Raw genomic sequence first — 27,647 nt, 5'->3', positions numbered from 1 at the left:
TTTAACAACCTATGTTACTAACTTAACACCCCTGCAGCAGGGGTGAAATCCAGCAGGTTCTGAAGAACCAGTAGCGGAAATTTTGAGCAGTTCGGAGAACCAGTAGCGGAAATTTTGAGTAGTTCGGAGAATTGGCAAATACCACCTCTGGCTGGCCCCAGAGTGGGGTGGGAATGGGGATTTTGCAGTATCCTTCCCCTGCCACGCCTACCAAGCCACTCCCCAAGCCACGCCTACAGAACCAGTAGTAAAAAAAATTGGATTTCATCACTGCCCTGCAGCGCTTCATTTAACACACCTGTGGCAAGAAAGGTTGTCAAATGGGGCAAAGTCTCATTTAACGAATGCCTCATTTAGCGACACAAACATTCGGGCTCAATCATGCTCGTCGGTAGGGGACTCCCTTGTATCCTTTCTTTTATTTTGAAAGAAGGGAAAGCTCAGTCGGAACTAGCAGCTAGCGAAGCAAAGTATTCCCGCTCACGAGGCAGAGCAGTAAATCCATCTATAGCAAGGGTCTCCAACCTTGGCAACTTTAAGCCTGGAGGACTTCAACTCCCAGAATTCCCCAGCCAGCAAAGCTGGCTGGGGAATTCTGGGAGTTGAAGTCCTCCAGGTTTAAAGTTGCCAAAGTTGGAGACCCCTGATCTATAAGGCACTTGACGGGGAAAACCCCGCCCTCCGCCCTCCCACCCGAGCTCTGCCACTGCAGCCCTCAGGAAGCCCGCGTGGGCCGCCGAAAGCCGAGGAGGCGGGCTTTCCCTCCCCGCTTCTGTTCTTCACTCGGGGCTGGCACTCGAGCCAGGGAAGAACTCGGTGCCTGGGCTCGGGCGGGAATTTCTTTTCGGCTCCAGCCTCGGTGATTCCACCGACTATGGCAGTTCCGCGGAGCTGCTGGCTAGCGCTTCTGCTCGCCATTGTGGTACCTGACGTGCAGGTAAGGCTGCGCGGAGATGCGGGGGGAGGGATTGCTTGTCTTCCTTGCACCTCCTCGCTCGAGCTTCCCGCGGGGTGGATTTTATTCGGTGGCCGTCCGTTTCTAAAGCTAAAACCAAACCAAAACAAACCCCACTTCGCTTTCTGAAGTCTCGGTGCGCTTGTAATTGGGAACGTGGGGGCTTTCTTTACATTGATTAAAGACCCATTATGCGACGTCGGGTCGTTTTAGACTCCTAGCGTCCGTATATGTTTTGTCCCATCTGGGAACAACCGCCCCCTCCCCACCACCACGGTCACAGCAGATTTGGGGGAGAGGGTGTCCTTTACATGGGCAACGAGGATGGGCTGTACCTGTATATGGTGGGGTTAACAGCGGACAAAACGGTTCAGTTGCATTTCTGCATTCACTTGGAATCCCAAAGGTGCTTTTTCAAGTGGCAACTGGACTTTCTGGTTTTTTCATTGAAGACGTTTCACTTCTCATCCAAGGAGCTTGTTCAGCTCTGGATGAGAAGTGAAACGTCTTCAAAGAAAAACCAGAAAGTCCAGTTGCCTCCTGAAAAAGCACCTTGTGGTCAACCATGACCTGGAGGATTGAGAATCTCCATAGACATTCACTTGGAATGCCTGTCTTGTCTTTTGCATAGATCCTCATAGGTAGGGTTGAAGTGGAGAATTAATTGCATTTAATTCCTACTGGCATTAATGGGGGCTGAAAATAGCAATTATTAACCTTTCCGATTGATTCCGACTGATCTCAAATAACTTCATCTGCAGTTGGTTCACTGTTGGATCGTATTAGTGCTGATATCCTACACAAATATTTTGTGAAACGAGCTCTACTGGATAGTTGCACGTACTGTACTAAACTGTAATTTTGGCTTGTTCGTTTCAGCCTCATGTGTTGTGCAAACCTTGCCATAATGGTTTGCCATCCATCATTTATGGTTGAGCCTGTTGTGCACATGAAAGCAATTGATTATGGATTATTTAAGAAACTGTAGTTCAGCAAAGTATGTGAATCAGGCCACTAAGTTTAATGGAATTAATTTGAATGCTCAAATTGGACTTTCGTCCAGTCATTGAAACAATAGACGAGTGAATTAGAAGTGGAGGGGAGGGGAAGAAATCATTTCTTCTGGCTGGACTTCCTCCTTCTTCAGGTACACCCCATGTGCTGTAACTCACATGGAGACACAAATAGTATAAACCAATGGGGGGGGGGAGGGATCAAGAATTGGAACTGAAATGAACAAAATAAGTACAGATTTATTCCAGCAAATCAAAAGCCCTCTTCAGCAGGAACGTATATTCTGCAAAGAGTAGCATAATAAGCTTCAGAGAATTTTTTAAAAAGGAATCATTCTTTTTAAGGTTTCCAGTTTCCTTCAACTCTCATGTTAAAACCTCATGCTAGTGTTTTTACTTCAGTAAGTTTTGAAAAACAAGCCATTCCTAGCCATCTTTTTTTTATAAAAAGTTTTTATTTTTATTTTTTATAAACACATTTACATGTACAGTCATTTCCATAATTTTTCATTCATCTTTTCTTTTAACTTTCATTTTTCATTTTTATTTTTTCGGGGCTGCTCTTTTACCCTTTACCTTTACTCTTCTTCTCCTCCCCTTCTCTTCCTTCCTGTTTCTCCTCCTACTTCCTTCGTTCTTCCTCTCCTTTTCTTTCCTACTTCCCCTTCTCTTCCCCCATATTCCCCAGGATATGTTGCACCCAGTAAAGCTTTATAGTGGAAGACTACAGTATTGCAGAATATAGTTTGCATGTGCTGAAAAATAGTGGATTAGAATGCATACAAAGCACAACTATCTGCTTACTGTACTCATGTTTGTGTTTTCAAACCTTCACTGGGAACAGACTGTATAGTTCACTCAGCAGTGGTTTTTCACTCCTATCAGTCTTTAGGAACAGACTTCCAGCTGGAAAAGTCTCTGGTGATGTGGCTTTCACCACTTCCCTTGGGAAGCTACCCTGTAAACTACTCTGTATTTAAACATTAAGATGTTTTTTATATTTATATGGGTGAGTCTCTTGTTTCATTCCCACTGAGGTTTGACTGTATTATTCTCAGCTACATTGCAATTTTTTTTTTAAAAAAAGTGGTTTTTTTTACTTTAAAATGTTCAAGAAGTAGTTTGAGCAGCTCGGGGTTAAATGTGATAATCTGCAAGAAATTTTGAAGAAATCCATGTTATTTTTCTATAAAGGTCAAGTATATACATTATTAAATGTTTTTGTGCTTCTTAAGTGTGGTATAAGTCAATTCATAAAGTATATAGTAGTACTATACTCCTAGTCTAAAATGTGCTGTGAATCAGGAAGTAATAGTGTTGAATTTTACCTCTCTTATTAGCATAGCTGATAACTATAAATCATATGCAGCTACCTATCTGTAATGTATCTTAGTAGTATTTCTTATACTCTCAAGAGTCAATACTGGACCAATAAATATTGTTCTGGAAAGACCATATAACATGAATGAAGTGCTTTGAAGACTCAAGGATATGGCAGGGTTCATTGAGCTGCATGTTTTTCTTGCAGATGTTTGCTTGCCAATCTAGCTAACATTGACAGTACTTTGATGATGTTTTAATGATGTTTGGTAATGATAAGTCTACAAGAAGAAAAGCAAATTCAATTAATATCAAGATCGTAACATTTCACCTTGGGATCTTAAAAATCACTATAATTACTATTGTGTAATTACACTGTTTTCTATATATATTCAAAAGGCAAAGCATGATTTGGAGCATCAGTGAATGTGTTGAGAACATTATAAACCCAAAATATTTTTTTCTTGGAATTGTGTGCCACCAGCAGAGGGCATGTACATGAGCCCAGGGAAAGATACAGCCACTTTAAATACATGTGTGACCAGGTACATTCTGAGTTACATTTTGCCTTTTGAATCTGAATCTTTGCACATCTCTATAATTTTTAGTCTTTGGCTCCCCCCTTATGCCCAAAACCATCATTTCAACTAAGTCATGTTGTTTATTTTATTTTATCCATATAAAAACAGAAAGGCATAATTCCATTATTTTTATTCTGTATACATTGGTTTATACCGGTATTATACTATAATCATATGCAATGCAGAACGGAACAATCCACAATAGAACATCAACTTTAATCTATGGGCCTTTATAGTGACAGAAAAGATTCCAGCCTTTTAAATTCCACTCCCCATACTCTATTAATCAAGCCTTAGAATTAAGGTACAGTTAGTAATGATATAATTATGGTGCAGTACTGTAGACAAAATTGTTGCAGTTGGATTGTGCCAAATAGTGAAAAACATGCAACAGCAGTTGTAAAATCTGTGAGAGAAAGAGTAAATAATGTGTAATAGAGTATGTCACTAAGCTCTGTAACATGTTCTCTTACACGTTAGGTCTTAGACCAGTCAGTGTCAATTATCTTGGCTTTACAATTAACTGAGACAAGAGATGACAACCAGAATAACTCTTAAATAACTCCTGAATAACTCCACATTATACTTTTTTGATTTCAAGGTCAAGGATGAAACATGAGTCCCAGTATGCTTTTTTTTTTTTTTTTTGCATTGGATTAAGAAGAGAGAATGACTGGAAACCCTCATCTTTATGTTCTTTCCACAAATCATACTAGCTTTTGTGTGTATTTTATTTTTGCATAATGCCTTGCCTCCTGATAATTAAGAGGGAAATGCATGAAGTAAGATTTATTTCTTTTATTTGTTTGATGTTGAATATATAAGGGCACCAAAATTTATGGCTTCCCAAAATGTCTTCGTATTAATCATTACAGTTGAATGTGCTGTCAGCAATTCAAGTCAATACTTCCTCCCTGAGTCTTACTAAATCTTTGGATTCAACCACATCCTGACATCAAGTTCCTCATTCTTTTTTTATAGATAGTGTGAAGAACAGTATTGTTTTTTATTCCATGTATTTTAATTGTACTTTTGGAAAAGGGAAGGGAGAAAAAATAAATCAATTCAAAAAGGTGTAGGCAAAGTCATATGTTTTTTTAAAAAAAATCATAGTGCAAAAATGAAGGTACCAGTGAAGCAAAGCATGTGAAGAAATATTTTGTATTAATAATAATTGTGGTACAGAATTATGCAAGGATGATGTTTTTCTCTGGACTGGCAATTTTTTAAATGTAGACTAGACCCCTGTTGCCAACACAGTTTTAATTATGTAATAAAGATATAGCGTAACAAAACTGTGAAGGCTCTTGCTACCACTACTATTAGCAGTATGCTAATAATTAGTGATTTTTCTAAAATTGGAAAGCTTTTTTAGTTGAGAGCATTTAAAATATTTTTTTCATCCTGCACATAATAGTATAGCGAACCAGTGGTGTAGTGGTTAGGGTACCAGGCTAGAAACCAAGAGTTCTTCTAGTTCTTCCTTAGGCACAAAGCCACCTGGGTGGGTAACCTTCAATTTAAGAAAAGGTTAAAAACTAAACAACAACAACAAAGATGTAACAATATAGAACAGTGGTCCCCAACCTTTTTATCGCCGCGGACCAATCAGCCTTTGATAATTTTACCGTGGCCCGCTGAGCGCGCGCAGGGGTGGGAGCTTTGGGCCACACGTGCGTACCTGTGCGGGGCTCTCTTCCCTGGAGCCTTTGCACACGGCCCAGGAGCTTTTGCGCACGGCCCAGGAGCTTTTGCGCACGGCCCAGGAGCCTTTGCGCTGCAGCGTTCATGTCCCCCGGCTGCTGCGCGGCCCGGTGCCAGGTACTCCACGGCCCGGCACCGGTCCGCGGACCGGGGGTTGGGGACCACTGATATAGAATACTCAAATACTGAGTATTTACACAGAATACTCAAATATCGAGGAACAGCCATAATTCATAACCCTTCAGTTTCTAAAAAGGAAAACATCTTTTCAAATGTTGAAATCATTCTGAAGCAATCAGGTGTTTGTTGCATTACAGAAGGTTAATAGGAGTGGGGCATGTTTGATATTGGAAAACTCTGTTCCTGAGAATTGGTGCAGTAACTCTTGAGGCTTAACTATTGGATCCTTGCAGATGGCATTTCCAAAAAGAGTCACAATCTATAGAGAACCTATTCTTCCAGATCTCAAATGACAGCAAATACCACACAGGGAAGGTGGTCCCACAGATATCCTGACCCTGGAAACATGGAAGGTCTTTAAAGTTGGTAACCAGCAGCTTGAAATAAACCGATACCAATGCAGGTCTTGGAGCTGAGATGTTAAATATACAAGCTACATGTCTCTCATACTTGGATCACTTGAAGTTGTTTGGTGATTTTCAAAGACAATCCATGTAGAGTGTAATTGTGTAATCCAACTGTGAAGTGACTAAGGCGTGAGTGATGATTTACAAAGTTTCTTGACCCAGAAAAGGCAGAAACTAGTGCACAATGTAAAAGACCTTCTAGATATGGCTGCTACTTGCTCTTCACTTGCTCTAGTATGTGAGTTCCAGAGGTCCCCAGATTGCAAACCAGCTCTGCACAATTCTGTTAAAGACCAAAGACAGAGATTGCCTGGAATTGGAAAGCTGCTTCATCCAAAACTTACTCTCTCTTGCTAGGATTGAGTTCAGGCCCTTACAGCTCTAGCCAATGGGCAGAATCGCCACCACATTTCTTTTTTTTTTTTTTAATTGAAAAAGTTTTACAATTACATTTTCTCCCCAATTTCCCCCCTCCCTGACCTCCCTAACCCTCCCTAACCCCCACTAACCCTCCCCTCCCCCCCAGACTTCCACAAAATATATTCCAAATCAAAATCCCCTTTTTATAAAACTTGAACCCCTCCAGCCCCCTATATATTTTTCACATCTTCACAAAATTCTATTATTCTATCCCTATATAATACTTTCAGTTAAAAGCTATCTGATATTTCCTAGTTTGATATTTATTCTGCACATAATCTATCCACTTTTTCCACTCCCATACATAAGTCTCTTGTGAGCGATCTTTTAAATATGCTGAAATCTTCGCCATCTCTGCAAAACTGGCCATCTTCAAAGTCCATTCTTCAATAGTAGGCATAGCTTCATTTTTCCAATATTGACCTATCAGTAATCTCGCAGCTGTTATCATATACAATATCAACTTTGTTTCACCCAATGTAAAACCCTTAACTATACCCAATAAAAACAATTATGGAGAAAACTGATTTTTTTTCTTCAAAACATTCTGCATAACCCACCAAATTTTTATCCAAAAAGCCTTCACTTTCTTACAAGTCCACCACATATGATAATATGTGGCATCTAGACAATCACATCTCCAGCATTTTGGTTGAACATTAGGGTACATGCACGACAATTTCTTAGGATCTAAATGCCATCTATAAAACATTTTATAAAAATTTTACCTCAAATTCTGCGACTGTGTAAATTTAACATTCTGAACCCATATTTTTTCCCATGTTTCCAACATCACTGGTTCTGCAAAATTTTGTGCCCACTTTATCATACAATCTTTAACCAATTCAGTTTCTGAATCCCTTTCTAACAAAACATTATAGACCCTTTTAATATGCATTGGACCTTTCTCTTTTATATGTCTAACCAATTCTTCCTCATGCATCATTATACCAGTTTTTTGATCCTCTTTCCATCTCAATTAAGTTGATTATACTGTAACCAGGTTAAATTAATCCCTTCTTCCAACAATGTTTCTAAAGTCTTCAGTTGCCATCTGCCCGCATCTGCAAAAAGAACTTCTTTATATAACCCCCCCCCCCCCGAGTGACATTATATTTGTATTCCACATGATATGACCAAGATCCAGCCATAACGGTATTTTGTAATCCCATTTGAGTCGGTGCTTCTTCCAAACTCTCATCAAAGAGTTTCTAAGTATGTGGCTTTTGAATCCACCACATTTCTTGTTCAGCCTATTGATACCTAACTCCATGCTGGCATTTAGCTTCATGTAGATGTGTAAATAAGAGGAGAGGAAGTATTGATCCATGTGTCACACATAGGTCCATCTTCCCATGGTTGGTAGCCCAGTCAACTCTATGGCAATCAGAGTGCTCTAATGGAGGATCTAACTGCACTTGTAGTTGAACTTGCTTCTGGCTTGTATTCATGCTGGCTTGACTCTAAACCAGTTTAAAATAATCCTGTCCAGACTAAGATATCTTGGTAACACTTGCAAATAGTCTGGACTGCAGGGTTTCACAATCTGCCAGTGGACAGTTACTCTTCTGGTGGGCCTCTCCACATTTTCGTTTTGAAAAACGTAATTGCCAGTTATTTTCTTTCTTCTCTATGTGTTTTCATGGACTATACATTATACATGTGTGTGTAAACACACACATACAGACTTAAATGAAATTTATATTTGCAAGGTTAAAGCATAAAGATAGAATATTTTCACTCCAGCTCCCAAACAGTCCATAGATTAAGTGAAAATTCAGTGACTAGAAATGTTATTAGGAAAAAGATAATGGAACTGAAAAAACTCAGAAAGAAAATTTGTAATGAAAAGAAAAGTTTCTGATAGGTTTGAAACCAGCAAAATCTGAGATACAAGGGGAACATTGTACTGGCTCTACTTCTGTAAATACCAGGATGGTTCCATGGGAATAAAATGTTTTTATAGCAGTTTGTCTCTAAAATTATTTTCCTGATTGAAATATTATTATTCCTGAATTATGTGATAGTCTCTCTCCCCTAGTGTTTTCCACAAGTGCAGGATCCACCTTTTTCAGGTCAACCAAAAATGGCCCAAAGTTATCTGCCAGGATTTGTGCCCAAGGTGGGATTAGAAACCTCAGTCTTCAGATTTCTAGTCTAACCACTAGATTAGACCAAAGTGGCTCTCAACCTGATGGGCTCATACAACTGAATGAAATATCAAACTGCTTATTTAATCATAAAAATTAACAATGATACTGCTAAAAATTTAACTAAATATTCTTTTAAAATCATTGGTACCTTTGCTTCTACAACTTATCGGCACCCCGATATAGTCAGCAGGTGCCATCGCTGACTATTGGGGGTGAATCTCTGCCCCCCACAGAGAGGGCTCGCAATCTAGGTGTCCTTCTGGATGCACGGCTGTCTTTAGAAGAGCATATGACGGCCGTGGCCAGGGGGGCCTTTTATCAGGTTCGCCTGATTCACCAGTTGCAGCCCTTTCTGGATCGGGACGCCCTACGCACGGTCACTCATGCCCTTGTTACTTCCCGGTTGGACTATTGTAATGCTCTCTACATGGGGCTCCCCTTGAAGAGCACTCGGAGGCTCCAACTGGTCCAGAATGCTGCCGCGCGGGTGGTTATGGGCGCAACTCGTTGTGCCCATGTGACACCCCTCCTGCGCGAGCTGCACTGGCTCCCAGTGGTCTTCCGGGTGCGATTCAAGGTGTTAGTTACCACCTTTAAAGCACTCCATGGCATAGGACCCGGGTACCTCCGAGACCGTCTCCTGCCACCAATAGCCTCCCACCGACCAGTCTGTTCCCACAGAGAGGGTCTCCTCAGGGTGCCGTCAACCAAGTTATGTCGACTGGCGGCGCCCAGGGGGAGGGCCTTCTCTGTGGGAGCCCCATCCCTGTGGAACGAACTGCCCCCGGAAATTCGTAAGATCTCCGATCTCCGGGCGTTTCGCTGCGCACTGAAGACCCTATTATTCCACCAGGCCGGACTAACAACACAATAGCTTTTAAATTGGGATATTTAAATTTATTGGGGTTTTAAATCTGAGCCACTTTATTTAATTATTTTAAATTTTATATTGTTGTTTTGTTTGTGTTTTTTAAACAGGCTGTACACCGCCCTGAGTCCTTCGGGAGAAGGGCGGTATAGAAATAAAATTATTATTATTATTATTATTTATTATTATTAAAATTTCTACAAAATAACATGAATTGTAGCATTTTTGAAATAAATATTACAGCTTCCTAACATCTACTACTGCCTTATGTACAAGTGAGATTTATCTGTTCTGAAAGAAGCTACCCTAATCACTACTTATCATTAAGTAAATTATAGATGTAGTGGGGTTTCTTAATAAGCAAGCATGGATAGAAGTTTTGTCTAAAATTAAGACATTCTATCCATGCTTACTTATTAACAAATCCCACTTCAATGAGTGGGCTTGTTCTTTAATCAAAAGCTGGATTCACAGGGCGCATTGAGTTATTGTCTTTGTATTTGGCTTAGCAAAATATGTGAGCTCAGCTTGTAAACATTCTTAATATTTTATGTGAATCATAATCACTATGACATTTAACAAACTGGGTTTAAAAGAAATGAGTGTTTGCACTACGTTTCTTTAGCACTATAGCCGTGATGGCGAACATATGGCACTTGTGCCAGAGGTGGCACGCAACACCCTCTCTGATGGCACACAAGCCGTTGGCCCAGTTAAACTCCATTGTGCATGTGCTTGTGCCTTCCGCCGGCCAGCTGGTCTTTGGGTCTCTGCTGCGCGTGCGCGGCAATGGGGGTATGCGGGTGGGCGTGCATGCATGGGGTATGAGGTGCAGGTGGGCAGTATGGACGCATGTGCGAGGGCACATGTGGGGGCACATGTGGGAGTGTGGGGCCGCACACGCATTGCATTTTGGGGGTCAGGCATGTGTGCGCTTTGGGCACTGAGTCCGGAAAAGGTTAGCCATCACTACACTATAGCATTTAATCCTGTAAATTCATATAGTAGTTGAAATAGATTTATTCCACTAAAGACAGAAACGTGTGCTTAATTTTCCTTAAAAAAATGGAACTTGGAACATATTCATTTTTTAAACTTTTCAGTTAACTACAGATACTTAGATGATTTAAGGGGGTGCAGTGGCTCAGCAATTAAAGACACTAAGCTTGAAAAGCTGACATCCCAGGTTCAATACCCAAGTGCTAAACAATGGGGTGAGCTCCAGTGGTGGGTTCTAACCGGCTTTACTACTGGTTCTTTTTGTTCGTGCGCTTTGCGCGCGATCGCCTCTTCTCCTGCCCACCTAGCAGTTCGAAAGCATGCAAATGCAAGTAGGTAAATAGGTACCATTTCAGTGGGAAGATAACAGTGTTCTGTGTGCCACGGCGTATCAACTTCCTGGGTACATAACCATGGAATTGTCCTCAGACAACATTAGCTCCTTCAGCTAAGAAATGGAGATGAACACCACCCCCTAGAGTCGGATATGACTGAACAGGGGAAATCTTTACCTTGACCTTTTATTTAAATTATTTAATTATGAGTTTCTCTATCTTTATTGGATATTATACGAAGTCATCTCCCAGTGCATTGATTCCCTCATACTATAACCATTTTAAAGTTTTCACATCCTTCATTTTTTTTAAAAAAAGAAAGAGAAGTAGTGATTTTTTTTTCATTTTGCTTTAGCTTGTTGCATTTCCTAACTGTATATTTGCTTTATGGGATGGAAATTTGTGATGTGGTTAAAAACGCTTCATTGGAAAATTGACATCATGAAAACCATTTCCTTCATGGTTTAAGAATTGTTTTGAATTATAGACCTGGAAGTGAATGTGTGGAGCAGCAGAGTCTCTTTTAGGTCATATCTGAGAAAATGAAATGTTTTATTTAAATTAAGCCAGCTCCTGAGTTTATAAGGGTTCAAGAGAATATGAATTTTAGATGAAAGAAACGGAACACAGCTTTTACGCTTAGGCAAATGGTTAATTACAGTTAATATTGATTAAAGTAGTGACAGTGAATACAATTAATATTTTGTTTCAGGTTCTTTTTCTTAATAGGCAATTATTACTTGCTAGTGCTACATTTTTTTCAGTCTTATTAAATAAATATAACTCATAAATGTAAGATATATGAAAGTAAAATTTATAGGCATGAAACACAAGGAATGAAACATAAGGAAAAAAGTGGGCTTTTCTTTAATCTGTGATCCCACTTTACTATTATATTGTGAGGAGAAAGTTGATTAAGTTACTATCCTAGCAATGTGCATTTCAAGCAGACTTCCTACAGTGACATGACAACAGTATATTTGTTCTTCTACTTTAAGTTAAATAAAAAACTAAAATGGCTACAAAACCATTCTCAGAATTGAAGAAAGGTTCTTTAGTGATGCAATAAGCAATTAGAAGGACACTACATCTAAGCTGCAACAATCCAAGTAGCAATCAGATGGTAGGACGGAGTTGTGGCCTTTGCTATCACGTAGTAGTCATCCAGACTTGAACTTTGCAGTTTTGTTTAAAAAAAGATTTAAGCATAATCCATTGTTTTGTAGTCTTTGAGAAGTATTGTATATACAAGTAGTCCTTGATTTACGACCAGAATGGAGCCCAAAATTTTTGTTGCTAAGTGAGATATTTGTTAAGTGAATTTTGCCCCATTTTACGACCTTTCTTGTCACAGTTGTTAAGTGAATCACTTCAATTATTAAATTAGTAACACAGTTTTTAAGTCAATCTGGCTTCCTCATTGACTTTGCTTGTCAAAAGCTCGCAAACGGTGATCACATGACCCTGGGACAAGGCAACCGTCATAAATATGAGTCAGTTGCCAAGCATCCAAATTTTGATCATGTGACCATGGAGATGCTGCAATGGTCATAAGTGTGAAAAATTGTCACAAGTCAGTTTTTTCAGTGCTGTTGTAACTTCAAATGGTCGCTAAACGAACTGGACAACCTGTATGTGCAGATAAACCAAGAATAACCCCCAAAATAGGGCTTGGCTTATCTGTGGGTGGGAAATTCCTTGCAAAATTACGAAAAAAACATAGAAAATGTTGAGGGTCAGCTTATCTGCAGGTAGCACAGTTTTCATGTATTTGGGTTAAAAAAATCAAGGTTGGCTTATATGCAAGAATATATGGTAGTTGTGCATGTCTCATCAGTTCTTTGACAGAGCATGGTACTGGATGCAAATACTGTGTGGAAGAAATAGCTATTATTCTTTCCCAGCCTTTAAAAAAAAGAGAGAGAAAGAGAGAGAGAGCTGAAGTTCCTGTGAACAGAAAGCAAGTCTTTTGTCTTGAAAATGGAACCTCCTATCAAAACTAAAATTATCTCCCAAAGATTAACTCCACCAAATTTCACTTCTGTTTTGTATTTACACACATTAAGAATTTAAAAAGATTAAAAAGTTATTGATGGTGGAGGAGCGATAAAAGCTGTCATTCTGCTCATCCATTTGAGTTCAAGACACGACTTTGCAATTGGAGCTTGACGGCATCATAATAGCATGTCATAGTTTGAGCAAGACCATTGTATGTCACTTGTAATAAAAAAGAGTACAGGTAGTCCTCAACTTATAACAATTCATTTAGTGACCGTTCAAAGTTACAACGGCACTGCAAAAAGTGACTTATGACCTTTTTTCCACAGTTACAACCTTTGCAGGATCCCCAGGATCGTGTGATCAAAATTCAGAGGCTTGGCAACTGGTTCATACTTATGACCTTTGCTGTGTCCCGGGGTCATGTGTTCCCCTTTTGTGACCTTCTGACAAGCAAATCAATGGGGAGAAGCCAGATTCGCTTAATAACCAGTTACTAACTTATCAACTGCAGTGATTCACTTAACAACTTTGGCAAGCAAGGTTGTAAAATGGGGTAAAACTCACTTAACAAATGGCTCACTTAACATAAATTTTGGGCTCAATTGTGGTCGTAAGTCGAGGACTACCTGTAATGATATTCATCTATTGCTACCATTCTCATTCAGAAAGATAGGAAGAGTCATTTTAGTTTTACAAAATAATAATTCTGATATTGATGATAATAGTTGAAATAATAGTAATAATAATGATCAATTTACTTTACACTCAATACTAATAACAATAATAGTACTATTCAGGTATATCTGATAATAGTCTTTCAACTTCTAACATTTGCGTCTACATGTTAATTGTAATATATTATATAGCATGTGTATAGCATATATTGAGCATAAAGTAAATTGATCATTATTATTACTATCAGAATTATTATTATTTTTTTGTAAACCTAAAATGACTCAAACAATACAATGTTCATTAAGCACCTATGTATGTTTAAGAGGAAAAAATGGATAAATAAAATTTTTTAAAAAGATAGGAAGAGGATTATATTTTCCCAACAGTGTACTGCTCTTTGAATAAATACTATATTTATATAAATATTTTGTAAAGACCAACGAATAACAAAACTAGTTTTTCAATCTACAATCAAGCTACCTGGGCTAATTATTAGGGCCCATTGGTTAATAGCTGATATCCAGTATAAGTAAGAAACTACCACCAAAAACTTATTAAAAAAAACAACCTCAAAATTTATGGACCTTTACTATCTAATGACAAAACTGAAAACAATGATCCATCTGAACAGCTAATTATTTGTATGCTTTAAAGGTGCCAGGTTTTTATACTCCATCTGGTACTTGCAACAGCTTATCACAGCAGGTTGTGTCTTGCTAACTTCAAATTGATATGGTTACTTTCGCACAACAGGTGGAGTTTAAAACAAACAGCTTTTAAAACGATCTTAGTATTATAAAAAAAATAATATACAACATTATTGGCTCACATCAGTCCATCAAAAGATCCATGGAAACTCCCTAGATTGCTTGGTCAGGTTTTATTTCCCTTAGAAAAGGAGGAATAGTGCAACTCTATCCTCTATCAATAATGTGCCTTGCTCATAATCAACTGAGCGAAAAGTAAGTTTAGTGGCCTGTGGATGCCCAATTTAGGTGACATTGATTAATAATTTTTAAAATATTTTTTCTCTTTCAACTTTTCATTAGATTATAGAATAAAATGCAAAAATGCAAAAGCAAATGAAACAGTGAGAGGGAGAAGGGGAAAGAGAAGTGAGGGGAGGAGGGAGAAAAGAAAAAAAGAAGCGTTGACTTCCGACTCCCTCTGTTGCGGTAAAATAAAGCATTAACATCGAACCTCAACTTTTTACTTTTTCATAATAATATAAACTAACCGTTTCTATAAAAACTAATCAGTCTAATCAGTAAAACCCAAAATCAAAGTTTCATTTTTTTCCCCACCTCAAGCACAAAGTCCAGAAGCCGTCTCCATGTAGCAACAAAAGTGCTGTAGGAAGTTAGCACCCACCCCTCTCCTAGGAAAATGAAATATTCTAGGAAATATTAAAAAGGCAGAATATTATACTTTCCCTAAAGGAGAAACATGTTTTTAAAGACAAAGCAGCTCCCTTCACCCCCTCTCATTTCAGCTCCAGGGTGATGGGGTTAAGACCTTCACCCTCAGGACATGATAGGATTAGCTTCATTACCTCATCACCCCGCAAGATTCAACCAAGCTGCCACTCAAGACAATCTACAAAGTTACCCTTGCATGGCCCCATGGGAGTCTGACAACCAATCAGAATACATTTCTTACACAGAAACAGGAAGCTACAAGGCAGGGCCCAAGAGACGGTATAAATCTCTCTCTCTCTTTCACCCATGTGCTCTTTTTGTCCAGGACCTGAAACCATGTGGTCCTGTCCACCATTAAACCATCTGTCCAGTCTACATATTTCCAGTGTCTTTCTTTCCACTTGGAACTGAACCCAAATGGACATTTCTTCCAACAATACTTATATTTTTTTCTTTGATCAAAACGGTCAATTTAGCTATTTCTGGCAACACAATCAGCTTCTGTAGCCATTCGTCCAAGGTGGGAATCGAAATGTCCTTCCATTTTTGTGCGTACAGTAGTCTTAATGCTGTCAACATATACTGTAAGATCAAAGTTCCAATTTTTTTCCCAAGTCTTTTTCCATTAAACCCAAAAGAAAAGTTTCTGGTTTCATCTTCATCTTCATCTTAAGAATTTTCTGTATTAAAATATGAATCTTACTCCAAAATTTCTTTGCTTTGTCACATGACAATAATTTTTTAATACTGTGTTTCCCCAAAAATAAGACCCTGTCTTATATTTTTTGAACCCCGAAATAAGTGCTTGGCCTTATTTTTGGGAAGGTCTTATTATTTTGGGGCATGTGGAACAAGACAAGATTCCTCTTGCCGTCTTACCTGATTTCCAGCTCTGTCTCCCTAACCCTAACCAGAGGAAGTGGCGGGGACCGGCTGCGCATGTGGTTAAATATTTTCAGGGAGGACTTATTTTGGGGGAGGGCTTATTTTTTATACCCGATGCTAAATAAAGCTGAACTGAAGCATTTCTTGCAGAGGAAAAAAAAATACATTTGGTTTAGAAGTGAAAACTGCAATTTTGTGCATGCTTAAACTGGAGATATCCCACTGAATTAATGCGACTTTATCCTGATTATAAATATTTATACTGCAATGCATTAGTGTACTTATGTACTGTGTTATACATTAAAACATTAAAAGTCCAGCAATAAACTCATTTAAGATAAGTAAGTGGCAAGGGTTGGGTTTTTTGGGGTGGATCTGGTTGTACATCATAATAAAAGTGAAAATAGTCTTTTTATCGCTTTATTGTGGACTGTCTATCAAGGAAGTAAACGAATTTGTTATACAAAAACTTATCTTCAAAGAAGGTGGAGGGTAGTTTAAAACATGTAGCAACAAGACTTCCTTTTGCTACAAAAGTTTGGAGAAGAGGTTTATGAGTTACTATAATACAAAAAAAAAAAAGAAAGAAAAATAAAAGAAAAAGAAACTGGTTTGAGTGTGCTTAGGTTTTCTGATACTCTTTACAATTTGACTGTGTTCTTTGGAGTTTTGCAAATTGTTCCTTAAAGTAAAGGACTTTGCCCTTGTTTACCTCCAAGTCATTGTTAAATCTCTCCAATAAAGAGGAACTTTCAGACTGAACAAAGCATGATTTTTTTTCAAACCACATTTTATGAATGCGAACTTTGTAAGTACCCATTTCTTGAGTAAAAAAAGTGTGCATGACTTGCAAGACTTCCTCTCTCTTAAGAGTATCTCTTAAGTTGGATAGGGTAGGGTAGGCATGCTCCATTCTCTTTCTCTTAACATTGTCATCTTTTGAGAATTTGGAGACATGTTTTCTCTGTGGGTGCTGCAGCTATTTGTGACAGCTTCCTACCCGTTTGCCTGGATATGATGAATGTTTGTACTGAAGATACAATTGTTTTATTGCTATTTTACTGACTTTGTTTTAAAATTTCCCTAGGATGATTGCATATCTTATTGCAAATCATTTATTGCATAAAACAGGTGACATATGCTTAATTAATCCTAATAGTGGTAAATCAATTGGGATATCCAGAAAAATAAGGCTCAGCTTGATATGCCACCACATTGTAATGGGGCACAGCTTTGTCCTATTGATATAACTTCAATAGATAATCGAATATCCACGACAGCGTATGCTTCCTTAGCCCCTTTTCTACTGAATTGTTGCATTGAATATTTTTTTGTCTGCCATTTGTTCTTTAGAAATTGAGCTGAGTTTAATTATAAATAATAAAATATGGGGTCCTTAGTAGTACTATCCGAGCTTGGTAGATTTCTTGAAAACGTTTCATTACCAAACTAGGTAATCTCATCAGAATAAATTCAACTGTTTTCTTAAATAATAACTACTTTTCTTAATAATAAATCCTTTGTCTAGCTAACTGTTGTAGAAATTATATAGTTACAGATAGTTCTTGACTTATGGGCACAATTGTGTCCAATACTTCTGTTGCTAAGTGAGACAGTTGCTAAGTGAATTTTGCCCCATTAACTACCTTTCTGGCCACAGTTGTTAAGGGAATCACGACAGTTGCTAAGTTAGTAATATGATTGCTCAGCGAATCTGGCTTCCCCATTGACTTGGCTTGTCAGAAGATGATCACATGACCCTGGGACACTGAACATCTCAACATCACTTGTGTCGGGGGGCATTTGTGGTGGCCCGAACACACTGCCAGCAAAAACAGGCTCCTGAGCTCCGTTTTCGGCTGCAATAGCCTCCTGCAACCCTCTGCCAGTGAAAATGGAGCTCAGGAGGGCCATGAGCTCCATTTTCACTGGGAGAAGCACAGTGGGCTGGTCCTTCACTGTTTCCAGGGCAGCCCCGTGGGTCAAATCTAAGTACCCACAGGCCAAATCCGGCCTCCGGGCCTTGAGTTTGACACCCCTGCTCTACAGTATGATATGACATGGTTACATCATTTTATCATTTGTTTATTGTCCATGTGTTGTTGTTTTGATATCATCCTGGTTTCTAAAAAAATCTATGAAATAAAATCTTGTTTCCTCCAACTCCTATTCACTGACTAGAATCACACTTCACTATGCTCCATTTCTATGTTGAAAATTATAGGGCCCAGGGAGGGATTTTCATACCATCTCAGGACAATCTCCAGTAATGGAGCATTGAGGTGCGGAGGGAGGAAGATTAGGAATGACTATACAAACTTCAATTATGTTCCTAGATTTGAAATCTGGAATTACTATTTTTGTGAGAGTCTACTGAGATTGTGGAGCCCCTTCTGTATGTAAACTCTGTATTCAGGAAAGGGGAAAGTTACACAACTGAGCCCCTCTGCAGAGTTTACATAAAAGATTGTTTGCCAAGGCTTCAATAAAATTAGATCTATTTTGTTACGTTATAAATATTGCTAAGGAGTTGCCTTATTTGTTGATTACATTTGTATATTAGTTTTTAACCAAGTCCAGGTACATTGATGATGTGACTATTTGAGTAAGTTGTTCAAACAGTTCCAGACTACTACTGCAAAGTATCACAAAAGTATAGTTGATTAATTATCATGGATAGAAGGGAGTGGATTATAACTTCTGAAAATTGGGAAATTCCCCATCTCCCTTGCATTATCTTCTGATGAAATGAAACTCTATGAAGCATGTATTAATACTGATTTAATCTACTTAAAAGAACTGTATATGTTGGAAGTTACTCAATTTTCAAGCAGAAACTGTCAGAAGAAGCTTTTTTTATAATTTCTCCCCAGTGTGAACATAATTTAGATAAAAAGATAGATGTGTATAATAGAAGCATCATGCCATATGTCCAGCAAAGTGGTAATTCAAGTTTTTGTGTAGTATTTCAAAAAGTGATTGACTAAAGACATAATACAAAGATAAAACAAATATGTTTTGAAAATGCTACTTTTTAAAAACCCTCTAGGTTTTTAAGGTCTTTAATCTATCTTGGGCTACTACAGTTAGGTTGTGACACAACATTGTGATATGTGTTTTCTCACTTTTTCTGCCCATTCTTCATATGACCATAGCTATTAGTTTAATTTCTCTATATTCACTATGCAGTTATATTACTTTTCTTAATGCAAGCAGATTGCCTTAATATTAACACCTTATATCAGGGCTGTCAAACTCACGGCCGCAGGCTGGATGAGTCGCGTGCTGGCCACACCCATGCCTTAGCGAAGGGAAAAAAAGTCCCGATATGTCACGGGATGCTGCGAGTTTGACACCCCTGTCTTATATGGAATTACCTAAAATACAGTCATGGCCGTAAATGTTGGCACCCCTGAAATTTTTCCAGAAAATGAAGTATTTCTCACAGAAAAGTATTGCAGTAACACATGTTTTGCTATACACATGTTTATTCCCTTTGTGTGTATTGGAACAAAACCAAAAAAGGGAAGAATAAAAGCAAATTGGACATAATGTCACACAAAACTCCAAAAATGGGCTGGACAAAATCATTGGCACCCTTTCAAAATTGTGGATAAATAAGATTGTTTCAAGCATGTGATGCTCCTTTCAACTCACCTGGGGCAAGTAACAGGTGTGGGCAATATAAAACTCACCTGAAAGCAGATAAAAAGGAGAGAAGTTCACTTAGTCTTTGCATGGTGTGTCTGTGTGTGCCACACTAAGCATGGACAACAGAAAGAGGAGAAGAGAACTGTCTGAGGACTTGAGAACCAAAATTGTGGAAAAATATCACCAATCTCAAGGTTACAAGTCTATCTCCAGAGATCTAGATTTGCCTTTGTCCACAGTGCGCAACATTATCAAGAAGTTTGCAACCCATGGCATTGTAGCTAATCTCCCTGGGCGTGGATGGAAGAGAAAAATTGATGAAAGGTGCCAACGCAGGATAGTCCGGATGGTGGATAAGCAGCCCCAATCAAGTTCCAAAGCAATTCAAGCTGTCCTGCAGGCTCAGGGAGCATCAGTGTCAGCGCGAACTATCCGTCGACATTTAAATGAAATGAAACGCTATGGCAGGAGACCCAGGAGGACCCCACTGCTGACACAGAGACATAAAAAAGCAAGACTACAGTTTGCCAACATGTACTTGAGTAAGCCAAAATCCTTCTGGGCAAACGTCCAGACCAAGATAGAGCTTTTTGGTAAAGCACATCATTCTACTGTTTACCGCAAACGGAATGAGGCCTACAAAGAAAAGAACACAGTACCTACAGTGAAATATGGTGGAGGTTCACTGATGTTTTGGGGTTGTTTTGCTGCCTCTGGCACTGGGTGCCTTGAATGTGTGCAAGGCATCATGAAATCTGAGGATTACCAAGGGATTTTGGGTCGCACTGTAGAGCCCAGTGTCAGAAAGCTGGGTTTGCGTCGGAAATCTTGGGTCTTCCAGCAGGACAATGACCCCAAACATACGTCAAAAAGCATCCAGAAATGGATGGCAACAAAGTGCTGGAGAGTTCTGAAGTGGCCAGCAATGAGTCCAGATCTCTATCCCATTGAACACCTGTGGAGAGATCTTAAAATTGCTGTTGGGAAGAGGCGCCCTTCCAATAAGAGAGACCTGGAGCAGTTTGCAAAGGAAGAGTGGTCCAAAATTCCGGGTGAGAGGTGTAAGAGGCTTATTGATGGTTATCGGAAGCGACTGATTTCAGTTATTTATTCCAAAGGGTGTGCAACCAAATATTAAGTAAAGGGTGCCAATGATTTTGTCCAGCCCATTTTTGGAGTTTTGTGTGACATTATGTCCAATTTGCTTTTTTTCCTCCCTTTTTTGGTTTTGTTCCAATACACACAAAGGGAATAAACGTGTATAGCAAAACATGTGTTACTGCAATACTTTTCTGTGAGAAATACTTCATTTTCTGGAAAAATTTCAGGGGTGCCAACATTTACGGCCATGACTGTAGCAGGCCAGGAAGAATAGGAGCCAAAAAGGATATAAATCCAGCTGCAAAAATTTGGATGACCTGTAAACAGCAGCAAAGAGAGTTTACTGTTTCTCTTTGCTGCCATCTAGTATTTACTTGGATTTTAGCCACCCAGATATGGTAAACCTAAACATAAAGACAGAAAACAGGTCCAAAAGTAGTTACAAATCATCAGTTATATATATTCATATAAAGGTAGTCCTTGTTTAGCAACCAAAATTGGAATTGACAACTCAGTTGCTAAGTGAAAAATCGCAGGACTACAAGTGTGCTTACAATTTTACTTCAGCTTTCCTTTGCTTTACAGCAGGGGTGTAAACTAGGGAATATGGCAAATATATGAGAGAGAAAGATGTGAAGATCATAAATATGACTATTAATTGAAATCTTTTTCAATATCATTTAACTACAAACAGTTGCTATACGAGGCAATCGCTAAACAAGGACTATCTGTACAGCTGTTTCTAAATTTGCGCTCTTCTGAAATGTTGATTTATAACATCTATTCCCCTAATTGGGAATACGGTGGAAATCATTGTACAACATACCTGAAGAGTACCAAATTAACGAAGACCGGTGTCATTGTAATGATATAAATGTATATTTTAAACACAATCGGAAATAAAACTTGGGTATCCTTGAAAGATGTCTTAAACTAAAAGCAACTAAAGTATTATTACTGTTCTGTTCTGTCCTTCAGTTGTACTTACAAGTCAAGCCTTCCTGTAGCAGTGAGCAACATTATGAATATTCTGGCCGATGCTGCAACAAATGTGAACCAGGTAATACGCTAACAACAATTTTCTCACACCTAAGTCAAAATTGATTTTTAAGTAAAAGAATAATCTCATTATTATTGTTATTATTTTTAAATCTGATGTCTCATTAGGGAGAGGGTGAATTGCATTCTTATAACACTTTATGTTTCTCAAGAGCAGAACTGTGCAAACCAGAGATGGGTTTCAGCAGGTTCTGACCAGTTCTGAAGAACCAGTAGCGGAAATTTTGAGTAGTTTGGAAAACCGGTAAATACCACTTCTGACTGGCCCTGCCCACATCTATTCTCTGCCTCCCGAGTTCCAGCTGATCAGGAGGAAATGGGGATTTTGCAGTAACCTTCCCCTGGAGTGGGGAGGGAATGGAGATTTTACAGTATTCTTGTCCTGCCATGCCCATCAAGCCATGCTCACCAAGCTATGCCACGCCCACCAAGCCACGCCCACAGAACCGGTAATATAAAATTTTGAAACCCACCGCTGGTGCAAACATTTTTAGGGTAAAACCCACACTTGGATTTTAAATGGCGAGCTGTGGAGCAAAAATTCAAAGAGTGAGTTACAAGCAGTCCTAATTTATACAACAGTCCAAGCTGTTGTATAACAACTGTTTGAAATTACCACAGACTTCAAAAACAACTACCTATGACTTGTCCTTGAAGTTATGACTCCTACACACAAGCAAACATACACATGTAAGGTGGTCACATTTCAGACATTTGGCAACTGTCTTGCATTTATAACTGATTGCAGAGTCTTGCAGACACATTATCCCAATTTATGATTTTTTTGCTGTTTTTCCAATAAAAACACCCATTGGATATGTTGGATTTGCTTACCAAATAACCAAATCACCAAATAACCATGTGATTTGCTTAATGACTCCAAGAACAGTTGTAATTTTGTGTCAGGTCATTGATGACCACAATTACTTAGGACCAAAATTCTGAATTGAATTGTGGTCGTACGTCGAGGATTACCTGTATATGTTTAAAATTAATTAGATGTAGTTAGTAGAATTATTATAGGAGTATGTAATCCTTTCCACTCCAATATAGTAAAGTGAAATCTTTGAGGTAATTTGAGTATGGGGAGTGCTCCACTTGAGGGCAAAATAGAATCCTTAGCCCACAAATTTTGTACCTACATTCAGACAATTTTTCCTCATAAAATCAGGAATCTGTATAGTAACTAGCTGAGTATTACCGGTATCTCATTATATGCAGGGTGATTTGAAAAGGGAAATTGTAGAATGTTTACCTATTGAGATAACTAACAGAGATTTATATTCCTGATTAAAAAATAAAAATTTTAAAATAACTTTTTTTATTTGAAGGAGAATGTAGAGGCTACTCAGAACTGTGTTTGCCAGTTATCTCCTCAGGCTGTGTATTCTGCATTGGTTAATTTATCAATGCAATGTCTCCTGCACTGATATTTAGGAATATGGATTCTACACAGCAGTTGGGAAAACCTTGAGTCTCAAAGGATAAATCAGTTCAGAAAGAAATTTTCTGAACTCATTTTGAACAATTTCCTCCTAGGTGGTCATGCTCAGAACAGACAGTGCTTCTGAATCACATAAGCTATTTAAAGAGAATGAATCATAGCTTCAGCATTTAAAACCAATCAGAAGATGCCTTCAAGAAAGAACTTGAAAGACTTGTGGTGCTTCCAGGCAGATTCTGTTATAATATGAAAAACCATTGTGTGCTTATTTCTTCCTTTTCTCTGAAATTTTGAAATATGAATACTTGGAAAATGTGGGAATACAGGTAGTCCTCAATTTACAACCACAATTTAGCCCAAAATTTATGTTGCTAAGTGAAACATTTGTTAAGTGAGTTTTGTCCCATTTTACTATTTTTTTCGCCACAGTCGTTACTTCAGTTGTTAAATTAGTAACATGGTTGTTAAGTGAATCTGGCTTTTCCATTGACATTGCTTGTCAGAAGCAAAAAAACTGATCACATGATTCCAAGCCGTTGCAACCGTCAAAAATATGAACCAGTTGCAAAGCATCTGAATTTTGATCTCATCACTGTGGGGATGCAGCAGCGGTCATAACTGTGAAAAATAGTCATGTCACTTTTTCCGTGCTGTTGCAACTTTGAACGGTCACCAAGTGAACTGTTGTAAATCAAGGACTATCTGTATTACAAATGGAAAACAATAACTGAGCAATCTACTGTATAAATTCTCGCGCATAAGGCAGTGGGATTGTACATTAAAAACATCTTGAAATTCCATGTTTTACATAGACAGTGATTGTTTAGTACCTCATATCCAAGCTAACTACATGCTTCACTATGAATTGTCCAATTCTGTTGTTAAATCAATTCGATTAACCAAGTGTTTGATTCTGATAATGTAATAAGCATCTAAACTTATGGCATTATAATGTGTTTTGGTTGTTCAGCCCACTAATTCAGTCATAATTGGCCATATTTTGCCATGTGCTGACTCCCCTAAGGCGATCCATGTAAGCCTGAGAGAGCCAATATTGCTAATTCTGAAGTATTTAACATTTCATCACTCTTTTCTGTTGTTCTTCTCAGGAAAGTACATGGCCAAAAAATGCACTGCCTTTTCAGAGACTGTATGCAAACCCTGTGGCTCAAATGAGTATATGGACATCTGGAATGAAGAGGAAAAGTGCTTTCTTCATAAAATATGTGATAGAGGTAAGGGAAACACATGGACTGTTAAATTGCTTCTCATTTGTCAGGGAGATGACTTTTAGGAGAGCAGATGAAGACTTTTATTTTGAGTTGGTAGAGGTGGAAAAGAGGGATATGCAATAGAACAGGGGTCCCAAAATCTTTTTGAGCTTTAATCAAAATCTCTTAGGATGTCAGGACAACTCTCACAAAATGACTGCTTAGATGACAAGAATCTTGCCATAAGCGTGGCCTGTCCCAAAACACGAATATCCCAGAAGGCAAATTGATGAAGTCTGAGATAAATAACATAGTCAAGGTACTGTATGTAAAAGATGGGATTTGAACATCAAAGTTAAGATCCTATCTTTGGACCCAGGTTCCAATCCTGAGTTTGGGTCAGTTAGATTCTCTTAACCCTTGACTGAGAAGTTGAAAACATCTATCAACTTATCGTCATGGGGGATTTCAACCTTCCATCCGCGGGTGAGGCGTCAGAGGCGGCTCGGGAGTTCATGGCTTCCATGACGGCCATGGACCTGACCCAGTTAGTTCAAGGCCCCACTCACATAGGGGGACACACTCTGGACCTGATTTTTGTCTCTGGTCAGTGGTTGAATGATCTTGGTAGAGGGGACCTAGATATTAAACCCTTGTCATGGACAGATCATTCGCTCCTCCAACTAGACTTTCCTACCGCCGCCCCCCGCCGCAGGGAGACGGAGCCAATTAGATGGTTCCGTCCCAGGCGCCTGATGGAACCCGAAAGGTTCCTGACGGAGCTTGGGCCGTGCCCTGAGACCCTAACACACGACTCGACTGAAGAGCTGGTGGCCGCCTGGGAAAGGGCGGCCGCTGGAGCTTTGGACCGCGTCGTGCCTTTGCGGCCTCTGACCCGATGCCGATCTCAACTGGCTCCTTGGTTTTCTGAGGAGCTGAGAGAGATGAAGCGTCGGAAAAGACGCCTAGAGAGCATTTGGAGGACTAGCCAATCCGATTCCGACCGGACACAGGTGAGGTCTTATATCAAGACCTACCTAGTGGCGATAAAAGTGGCAAAGTCTAACCACTTTTCCGCTCTTATCGCATCTGCAGAGAACCGCCCAGCCGCCTTGTTTAGGGTGACCCACTCCCTCCTCCGGGGGGGAGTGCGGGAAGATCCCTTGCAGGGTCGTGCTGAGGATTTTGTGCAATTCCTGCACGATAAAGTCGCTCGGATTCGGGATGGCTTGGACTCCGACTGGATGAGTCCACGGGAGGAGACGAGGGCAGGTCTTGAGAATGTTACCTGGGAGGAGTTTGATCCTGTGACTCCCGAGGATGTGGACAGGGTTCTGGGTAAGATTAGTGCCGCCACGTGTTTATTGGACCCGTGTCCCTCCTGGTTGGTGCTGGCCTCCCGGGAGGTTACACGAGGCTGGCTCCAGGGGATTATAAGTGCTTCTCTGAGTGAGGGTGCCTTTCCTGCCGCCTTGAAAGAGGCGGTAGTGAGGCCCCTCCTCAAGAAGCCTTCCCTGGACCCGGCTGAATTAGCCAACTATCGTCCAGTCTCCAACCTTCGTTTTGTGGCGAAGGTTGTTGAGAGTGTGGTGGCACGACAACTTCCCCGGCACCTGGATGAAGCTATCTATCTAGACCCGTACCAGTCGGGCTTCAGGCAGGGGTACAGCACTGAAACGGCATTGGTCGCGTTGGTGGATGATCTCTGGAGGGCTCGGGACAGGGGCTGCTCCTCTGTCCTAGTCCTATTAGACCTCTCGGCGGCTTTTGATACCATCGACCATGGTATCATGCTGCAGCGGTTGAGGGGGTTAGGAATAGGGGGCACCGTTTTGCGGTGGTTCTCCTCCTTCCTCTCCGACCGCTCGCAGTTTGTGTTGGCAGGGGGACAGAGGTCGACCTCGAGGCATCTCGCATGGGGAGTGCCGCAAGGGTCGGTCCTCTCGCCTCTCCTGTTCAACATTTATGTGAAGCCGCTGGGTGAGATCATCCGTGGTTTCGGGGTGAAGTGTCATCTGTACGCTGATGATACTCAGCTGTACATCTCCACCCCAGACCACCTCAACGATGCCTTTGATGTGATGTCCCGCTGCCTGGAGGCCGTGCGGGCCTGGATGGGGAGGAACAGGCTCAGACTCAACCCCTCCAAGACCGAGTGGCTGTGGCTTCCGGCGCCCCGATATAGTCAGCAGGTGCCATCGCTGACTATTGGGGGTGAATCTTTGCCCCCCACAGAGAGGGCTCGCAATCTGGGTGTCCTCCTGGACGCACGGCTGTCTTTAGAAGAGCACATGACGGCCGTGGCCAGGGGGGCCTTTTATCAGGTTCGCCTGATTCGCCAGTTGCAGCCCTTTCTGGATCGGGACGCCTTGCGCACGGTCACTCACGCCCTTGTCACCTCCCGGTTGGACTATTGTAATGCTCTCTACATGGGGCTCCCCTTGAAGAGCACTCGGAGGCTCCAACTGGTCCAGAATGCGGCCGCGCGGGTGGTTATGGGTGCAACCCGTTGCGCCCACGTGACACCCCTCCTGCGCGAGCTGCACTGGCTCCCAGTGGTCTTCCGGGTGCGATTCAAGGTGTTGGTTACCACCTTTAAAGCGCTCCATGGCATAGGACCCGGGTACCTTCGGGACCGACTTCTGCCACCAATAGCCTCCCACCGACCAGTCCGCTCCCACAGAGAGGGTCTCCTCCGGGTGCCATCAGCCAAGTTATGTCGGCTGGCGACACCCAGGGGGAGGGCCTTCTCTGTGGGAGCTCCAGCCCTGTGGAATGAACTGCCCCCCGAAATACGAAAGATTTCCGACCTCCGGGTGTTTCGCTGCGCTCTGAAGACCCTGTTGTTCCGCCAGGCAGGGTTATTAACATAACGTTTTAAATTGGGGTATTTTAAATTTCTGGGATTTTAATTGGAGCCTAATTATTTAATGATTTTAAATTTTAAATTGTTGTTGTGTTTTTTGTGTTTTTAAATAGGTTGTACACCGCCCTGAGTCCTTCGGGAGAAGGGCGGTATAGAAATAAAATTATTATTATTATTATTATTATCATGTACTGGACCAGCCTGGTAAATTACAATACATAACCTTCAATGAAGAGACCCATATAAACTCCTATAAATTAAACAACATCATGCTCAGCTGTGACATTCAATTTTAGTCCATTTTTTCTGCAGTAAACCAGGAACATTCAGTTTTTCCATAAGAACCTCTTCAAATCATCCTGAAATGGATTGATTTGGGCCGATAGTGAAATATTCAACAC

At 40.2% G+C, this 27,647-nt stretch overlaps 1 protein-coding gene across 1 annotated transcript in view; it reads left to right on the top strand.

Moving 5' to 3' along the window:
* The first annotated feature begins 874 nt into the window (after positions 1-874).
* The window catches only part of TNFRSF11A (TNF receptor superfamily member 11a), a 40,681-nt gene continuing 13,908 nt past the window's right edge, over positions 875-27,647 (top strand). Inside the window, exons 1-3 of the mRNA XM_070942563.1 lie at positions 875-937; positions 21,645-21,726; positions 24,279-24,404. Of these exons, the coding sequence (XP_070798664.1) occupies positions 875-937; positions 21,645-21,726; positions 24,279-24,404 (271 nt within the window). The remainder of the gene's footprint in view (positions 938-21,644; positions 21,727-24,278; positions 24,405-27,647) is intronic.

The sequence above is a fragment of the Pituophis catenifer genome, unplaced genomic scaffold, assembly GCF_029215685.1.
Source record: "Pituophis catenifer annectens isolate HBS135680 unplaced genomic scaffold, rPitCat1.0.hap2 SCAF_3, whole genome shotgun sequence".
Taxonomy (NCBI): Eukaryota; Metazoa; Chordata; class Lepidosauria; order Squamata; family Colubridae; genus Pituophis; species Pituophis catenifer.
Note: the sequence above shows the minus strand (reverse complement) of the source record. Positions and strands in the feature narration are given on the sequence as shown.